The 8965-nt window shown below is 28.3% G+C and overlaps 2 protein-coding genes across 3 annotated transcripts in view; both read right to left on the bottom strand.

Annotated features, from left to right (window-relative positions):
• LOC102672386 (elongation of very long chain fatty acids protein AAEL008004) overlaps positions 1–3624 on the bottom strand; it is a 50702-nt gene extending 47078 nt beyond the window's left edge. The window contains exons 1-2 of one of the 2 annotated variants that reach the window (XM_031508409.1): positions 3526–3624; positions 2380–2831 (exon numbers count right to left, since the gene is read on the bottom strand). The gene's annotated coding sequence lies outside the window, so the exon portion shown is untranslated. Of the gene's footprint in view, positions 1–2379; positions 2832–3525 lie in introns of those variants that run through there. The other variant, XM_031508410.1, reaches the window with a different exon arrangement.
• Positions 3625–6710: 3086 nt separating this feature from the next.
• The window catches only part of LOC102673016 (elongation of very long chain fatty acids protein AAEL008004-like), a 17710-nt gene continuing 15455 nt past the window's right edge, over positions 6711–8965 (bottom strand). Inside the window, exon 4 of the mRNA XM_006611183.2 lies at positions 6711–8502. Coding sequence (XP_006611246.1) covers positions 8143–8502 — 360 coding nt within the window. The 3' untranslated portion in view covers positions 6711–8142. The remainder of the gene's footprint in view (positions 8503–8965) is intronic.

Raw genomic sequence — 8965 nt, 5'->3', positions numbered from 1 at the left:
AGAGAGAGAGAGAGAGAGAGAGAGAGAGAGAGAGAGAGAAGAGTAAGAATTTTACACAGTTTTCAGTTCTCTTTCGAAGGAATAAATCGAAGGTCTTGCTGTGGAGAAATATCTACGGTTACATATCCGATCAAAAAAATCTCGAATGCTCGAAGAATCAATACTAATAATTAATCTACCGTGTATACTTGAAAATTTAAAATCATCATTCTAGAATTGGGAAAAATAGATAAATAAAAATAAATATTGTAATGATAAATAATGATATTTGAAATCATTAATTTAAATCATTATTACATAACGATATATTGAAATTATAATATTATATACATATAATATAATATACAAAAACTTAATCTACTTTATATATATAATGAACATTTGATATTTATTGTGTTTTATGGAAAATAAATATTTTATTTGCATTGAATCCGAATGTAAATAATATTTAAATAATGAATATATGTAATATTTATATTTAAAATATTAAATAAAATAGTATTTTAAAGTAATATATATATAATATTTCAAATTTTCCTCAGTCTAGTTTATTATTATATTAAATGTTTATATTTAGTAAAAAGTAAAAAAATTTCAGCATTCGACAAAATTGATCGAATAATTTGATTATAATACTTTAATCGATTTTCTAAGTAAAAAAATTTTGATGTCATGTATAATTAAATAGAATTATTAAGTAGAATCTCAATTAAAATTTTAAATCGTGATTTTTGTTTTCACGGATTATATGAAAATACGCACTATAATGCACTATATTGAATATATTTCTTTTTTTTAAAAAATTCCAGCAAGATTTCAATCAATTTTGTCCGTGATTTGTTTGCTGATGATAACAAGTTATCAATCAGGAAGTTTCCATTTTCTTATAATATCTCGAGATTAAATTGTAAAGATTTTTATATATCTTCTAATGGAATAGAATGAAAAATAATAAATTCTTATTCAAATAATTAATTTAAAAAATGTTTGTATTTCTTACATACATTTTTATAATGTTTTATATTTATTTTTATTTTTATTACAATACATTTTTATAATGCTCTATATTTAATTTTCATGATATTAAATTTTTATAATCATACAAAAATATTAATAAATAATATACAAAATGTGAACTTGAACTTAATTAATTAATATATAAATAATATAAAAAATATAATGGCATGCAAATATTTTCTAAAATTATTATTATTTAAAATAATGAATCATTTGATAAATGATAGAAATATTTGTTTTAGATAATTATATAGTATTAGATATTATAGTATTAGATAATTATTGAATTTATAATAATTATTTTTTTTTTATATTTATTTCAAATAAAATATGCTTCTAACAATTGATATTAATTTTATTTATTATAATTGGGATTGATTAAACTAACTCCTGAAAGGATTAATTTTACTGTATTATGATAATGTTAATGTTAATTTTATTATTATAAATTGAATTAATTTGTGTAATCGATTTATCTGCATTAAGATTTAAAGATGAAGAGTTTTATCAAAACTCTTAGATGCTAAAATGTTTGAGAACTATTTACGCAATTCGATCTAGGATAAGCGTGCTCGTCGGATTTCGTGACACTTTCATTTTTTATAAATGTCGAAATGTCCTCTATTGTCACGAAATTGGTCAATACCGTTCTACTCCTTATCGACTTTCCCCCTTTCGATTTTCCTAACGATTTACAACATACATATACTCGAGGCAACATCATGGAGTCTCCACAAAGGTTTCTTGCAACAATCTTTACTGATTTCAGCAAATACATAATTCATTTTGTAACGGAAATACATAATGAATTTTTTTCAAATATAATTAAAACATTAGGTATCGTATATCATACATGATAGAAAAATTTTAAAAAAACATCACGACTTTATAGGTTAATCAATTCGTAGAATTATAAAGTTCACCGTATCAAACAATCAAGGATATTTTAAAATGTTAATTATCAAAAATTTTAATAAAGATATCATTAGGATTTTTCCATACAATATATTAATTTATGTGCAAAACATTCTTGATGTTATTCTTTTATTATTGATGTATTATTCGATTTCATATCATACGTAAATATATATATATACATAATTAAATATGTATGTATTTTTTATACACTTTTATACACATTTTATACTTTTTATATAACTCTGCGCGCCAAAGCACGTGCACCTAACCGATTTAAACCACTTCATCGAGATTGTCCAATGGATTGCCCGCTGAAGGGGCTCGATTCATGCGCAAAGTTGATGCGCAGCATCGATCCCACGAGATGAGAGCACGCTTAGATCATGGTGCCTCAAACACCGGTATACTGAATATAATCAGCTGATCGAAAGGAACGTTACTTACCAGTAGCGTGCAGGCCGAACGAAAGGGATACAGACTTCCTCACTTGTTGCGTCGCTCGAATATATCCTATCCTGTGTTCCGTCCTTTTTGTCTCCTTTCTTTCTTTTTGCACGTCAATAGAAACTTCACTTGCCCGAACGAACAGTGTATGCCACGCCGGCCAGACTTTCGATGGATCCGGTTAAAAATATATACAGGGCGGGGCTCGGCGAAGATGCTCGAGCTTACTCGATGATTCTTCCTCCTTCTCGGTACGTTACACGGTAATCTCATGCCGCGTATTCACGACTGTACGATATCATCGTCATCATATACCGCGAAATCGTCGTACCTTTCTCGAATTCCCTTGACGTCTTGTAGTGTTCTATGAGTATCGTCGTTGCACTGAGAACCGCCGACAGGTCCGTAACTATCGGTTGGAGGTACCCACAAATACCGAAATTTTTGTTTCACTGAAGAATAACAAAGAAAATATATCAATATGAATGGAATATAAACAATCAGGATGAATTTATTATTATTAGTGCGTTTGTCATCGATGCTTTGTGCGTAGTGAGATCAAAAGAAAGTTTGAAATTTTATGTGATTACGTAATTAAGAAAATTGATCGATAATGATCTCAATATTTTGATTCCTATTTTATGTTTAAAGTTGTTACAAATGAGTGTGCATCATGATTATTACAGAAAATTCGATTATCATTTTAATACAAGTATCTTATTTTATTGTAACGAATTATACTTTTGTTTTCGTTGCGGCGTGAACACTTTCTTTCTTAGAAAATGATTGATTACATAAAAACTGTTTTATAAAGACGCGATTGACCAACTGAATGAACACGAGAGACATCTTAGAAAAACTACTATGATTTCTTATATTGTTTTGGAAATTCATTTCTGTTACAATTTTATTTTTTGAGATACGGACCTGTTGCCTGCGATTTGTTTGTTCTTTATGATTTATCATTAGCTAAACGATTCTTTTCGCATCATTTCATACATGAATTTCATGTATAATCTATACTTATAAATTTCTTAACAATATATTTATTTGTCCAGTCTTTGATAAATAAAGTTATAAATCAAAATAAATATTAATTCTTATTTTAAAATTTACAAAAATTTACAATAACAAATATATACTTACGTGTATCGTAGAACAGCAATATTTCCGTTATTGTAACAGTATTGATGACTATGAAATTTGGATTTTGGTAAAAATTAACATCACTGTACCACCATGTATTCATTCTGTGTTACACCGAAATTAAAAATCAGTAATAATTATTACTCACGTAAAATATATTAATTCTTTAAAAAATATAAATTGAATTGAAAAATATAAATTGAATATCAAATTATGTTCAATTAACACATATATGATAAAATAAAAATAGTCCAAATTAAAACAATTTTTTCCGATATCGCTCTGTATGACGCCGCAACGACATATTTCGTGTTCTGTTCAATCATAACATATAGATCGATAACTCGAAATTAGATCGATATTAAAATCGACATTAATTTTCAATCCAAATTTTTAAACCTAACCCGAAATACTTGTAATGCTAATATCTATGTTATACGAACTATTTATTTCGTAATAAGACATAAAGAAATTTTAAATTAACATAACCTACCATTTCAATTGCTATCTTTAACATTTTGATTTCGTTTCACGCGTTTAATTTTTTTTTCTTGAAAATAACAAACTTTTTTACCATTTTTCTGCCATAGTGTAGTAATACTCTAACAATTGATTACAACTTCATATATATCAAATTTCACTACATTGTATATTTATTTGTATATTTATAACGATATTTAAATTATATATAGAAAATTTCAATGTTAGAATCATATTCCATAGTACGTAATTTTTTTTTTGTATTTTAATAAATGGAAATGGTTAACCCCCAATAAAAAATAAAAGTTACAAGTCATTACATATTATTTAAGCGAACAGGAAAAAAATGTAAATGTAAATGTTAAGTATTAAAATTTAAATATCTTTTCATATTAATCTTAATCGATATTAACAGTACGAACTACTCGTAGATTGCTGACATATTCGTTTTTTTAAATGTATTTATTTAGCAATTTTATAGCAATGATAGTAGTAGTGCGAACCGTTTTCAAGGGTTTCGAACATCAAATAAACGGACACCGATTTCCCTGTGTTCATGGCTGAAGGCAACTCGCTCGTTTCAAATTCACTTTATTCTCGTGTAATTCTCCCCAATTATGTACAAAAATATAATGAGAATCAGTAATCATTACAGAGTTCGTAACATTAGGTGATACATGACGATGGTATATGCTCTTGCCTTCTCGGCTTTGTGTGATCTTGACTTGTGACAACCTTCACGAAGTTGAATAGCTTTTTTCTTTTCTTTTTTCTGTTTTTTCTTCTTTTTCGTTTCTTTTTTTTTTTTTTTTTATATTTTTTATTTTTTTGAAAGTGAAAGATGATTGACCATCTTGAATTATATTTTTTCATGCGCGTGTAATCTCTTTCTTTTCTTATATATAAAACTCAAATATCCTCCAAGATTAAATCTATATGAAATTTGATGTTTTCTTTCCTTTTTCTCATTCTTCTGTAATTTCATTTATAAAAATGAAAAATTAATTCATTTATAGATACATAAGAAATATATATATTTTGTATGTATTGTACTTGCAAAACATTGTATTAAAAGAATAGAAAACAGAGAGAGAGAGAGAGAGAGAAAGAAACAGAAAAAAATATTAAGAAACTAATCTCAATGATGATATTCATTACATTTGACAATTGATTTAACAGAAATAAAGATTTTATAATCAATGATTTAATAATCAAACTATGACTTTTTCTCCATGCTCAAATATCATTAGATATAAAATTAAGAATACAAAGTTAAAATAAACATTAAAATCATTGGTTAAAAGAATAAAACAAACTTTTGGTATGAATTATAAAAATCTTGATCATAAAGGATTTTTGAAAAGCTTCGTCGTTAAATTGGGTAAGAAAAATCATTAAAATTTCATTAGAAAAGATTAAGCAGAAAGGTATTACTCGCACACGCCTGATGTAAGAAATTTGTATACTGACATGAAGAGCAGCCTTTCCTGTATTTATCGAATCGAAAAGGAACACGGAGAATATTCTTAATAGATCATAATGGATTATCGATTTTTCGAACCATAGAACACTTTTGTATAAATGCATTGATGGCATGTTTATGAACTTCTATTAACCCTCTATAAACAGTATTTTTCTCACTTATTTTAAAAAAAAGAGTTCTGATCGATCACAATTTTTAAATTTAATCTAAAACTTAAAAATAATCATTACAAATAAACAATATAATGTCGGTATAATGATAAACTGATGATATATTAGTAAAGTGATAAACAAAATAAACAAAATTTAAAAAACATAAATATGAAATATGTGATTTTCAAATTATGTGGTGTTATATAGAGAGTTAAAATGTTCTATGATCGTGTCTCGATGTCGACGCGGCTTATTGTCCTCATTGACAGACACGAATCGGTTCGACAGAATTCTTTACTTTTTCTTTACATTTTCCAACACGCAGTATGATATTTTTTTGCAAGACTTTAACAGGTGCGAAATTGCTTTGTTTTCTATGCTAAAGTTATTTTTACAAGTATTCATAATGAATTATAAAAAAAAGAAAAAAACAAAAAAAAAAAAACAATTAAATAAATGCCTTCATAATTCATATTGGTTGACACGACATTGCATAATTGAAAATGTATAATCACTGGGTAGAAATGATTTGATTTTAACCATAGCTGAGAATGATATTATTAGGGATTTTATATAAACGGAAGAATTCAGTTAAAGAAGTTCAGTTATTAATATTTTGAGCGTTAAATATATAAAATTATTTGCTAAATCGTAACTTGAAGATCAATTCCTTATATTTTGGAATGAGTGACAAAGGACTAAAGCAAAAGCCTTGTCGATTAAAGAAATGCATTCGTATATCATCGAGAGCTAATTTGTAAAGAGAAAAAAATGTCTTTTCGAGATGTTGAAATGATATTTGCATGTACGTTTTACGATTATAATATTAACAGTCTTGTCGACGTTGGTTTCTCTTTTTTTTCTTTTTTTTTTACTTCTTTTATTATAAATCATTTCTCAAATATTTTTTCTAATACGTTATTAAAACTTGGCAATAATACATTTCCATATATGAATACTTTCACAAGAAAGCACGTCTTTGACACCATTAACGTCAACGTTTCTTTTATTATGCGATTGATCTATTTCCTTGTAAAAATATACAACATTAAATTTATAGGATCGAATTGTTTTTTTCCTCAGATTTTTTTTTATTTCTGTGCGGTCATAAATAAAAACCTTCATCTTTCCGTAATAGGAAGAGTACAAAAGTTTGTAACCTTAACAAGAGATTTCATATGATTCCTAGATAAACGTTTTCTCTTTCCCTCCATGCATTTATAACATATGTATATTCGAACGATTGGCATTCGACCTTCTTTTTACCAATATGACCAGTTCATCGGTGAACAAGAGATAAATTTCGCCGACAATTTTTTAAAACTCTTCAGAAGCTTGATTCTACGTCAACAGCTGATGTTAAATATTCATGAATATTTTGATTTAAAAAAAGAAAATGTTGCGTGGCTTTATTACGACTATAATAAAAAAAAGCTAACCGAACGTTCTCAAGATATGATATATATAATTTTTGCCGAGATATCGATGATCTTTCAATAATAATAGAGGAGAAGAATCAAGCTTCAAGAGAGGAAGGATCGATACGATTTCTTTCCTTCTTAAACGCGAATCGACAGACGCTTATTTCTACGACGAACACCAAAGCTTTGAACACAATCGGGGCAATAGAGAGACAGAGTCGGACGATAAGGAAATATGGTAAAGGGGGATCATTTCGATTCGTCCCAATAAGAAATGCCTCGTAATCAATGTACAACTAACAAACGATCACACTCGTTCACGCATACAATAAACGCACGCAATGAAACACTCTCGACAATCGCGTGCGGAAAACATAATGTTCCGATGAGGATCGATTATTAATTTATACTCATCGTGTGCGCGTTTTAATTTTTGTCCGTTTATTCTCTCTGGTCTCTTCGCATTCCTCGGTCGTTCATCATCGGTCGCTCCATTTTTTTGCTCTTTTCTTTCCGTTCATAAAGCCATCGACGAGTCAACGACTTTCGGGATCATCCACAATCCGGTTGCGGATGGAATTATATATATTATAATTAATACATGTACACAACAATACGGGTAAAAGAGCCCTTTCCTTATTAATAATATATTATCAATAATTATTCTTATATAAACCCCGTTAAACTATTCCGATAAACATAATCGCCACCCCGTTGATATAGTTTAATATGAAATAATTTAAAGCGTTAGCGGGAAAATCGAACGTATGCGCGACAGGTCTCTCTCTCTCGTCGACGACTCTATACGTGAACATGAACACAGACTCCACGGCGAATTACAACTAATATATAGTTTATTTTTTTTTTTTTTTTTTTTTTCTTTGCGAATCGGCCACATTGGATCCAGGCGGAGTCGCGCGCAATCACTACTCGAATCAAAATCGTTCGACATGTTTTATATATGTTGTGTATAAAGTCACTGTACGACCGTCAATGTGCCGGCAACGTGTAATTATACTGTATATCGTGTGATTTGGTATCTCGACGGTTGTTTAAGAGCTTTTACCAAAATCAGAATGTCCTAAGCGAGCTTTTTCTCCGTGTTATTATTGGCGACATAACCGTTATTTGTTCCGTTGCTGTAACAGCTGTTGTATTCCTTGTTATATTCCTTATTGTAGATCGTCGTATATGACGAAACACCGTTTTGTCGTGGCGCCGAATCCTCGAGTACAGGCATGCAAAGACCAGTCGAGCCATTTTGTACACTGTTCTTTGCTGATTTTTCCGTTCTGTCTACATATTTCGCTTTGTAAAAGTCCGAAAAAAGACCTAAAAAGAGCACGCCGTGTAAACCGATCCAAATCATAAAGCTACGAGGATAATCGCAGTCTATAAAAAGAAGCTGGAACTGGTGACACATGATTAACACGAATTGCACCTGAAAAATTTATTTCCATTTATTTTCAATTACAGGTATAAATTGGCTAAACTTCGTTATTGAATACCACTTTTATCTTTTTTTTTTTGTATTTTATTACTCGATGGATAAAGATAAAATGTTTCTATTAGCACATTTGTATACATCTGTGATTTAGAATTAGGTTAATTTAACGTTATATTAGCATCTTGCGAAGAATTGTATTTTCACGATTGAATTTGGAGATTGAATATTTATAGCATTTGTTATCAATGATATGATACGTTTAATAGAATTATTTTTTAATATTATTCGATGAATAGATGTAACAAAGATCAGCTAGGTTAGGTAATTTTTGATTGTATAAAAAGAAAATCTTATTTTCATGATTGAATTTGGAGATTGACTATATGAATATTTATATAACGTTATTTGTTATCAATGATATGATACGTTTAATAGAATTATTTTTTAATATTATTTC

The sequence above is a fragment of the Apis dorsata genome, unplaced genomic scaffold, assembly GCF_000469605.1.
Source record: "Apis dorsata unplaced genomic scaffold, Apis dorsata 1.3 scaffold_85, whole genome shotgun sequence".
In the NCBI taxonomy this organism is placed as follows: Eukaryota; Metazoa; Arthropoda; class Insecta; order Hymenoptera; family Apidae; genus Apis; species Apis dorsata.
The sequence above is the reverse complement of the archived record's forward strand: the minus strand, read 5'-3'. Positions and strand labels throughout refer to the sequence as shown.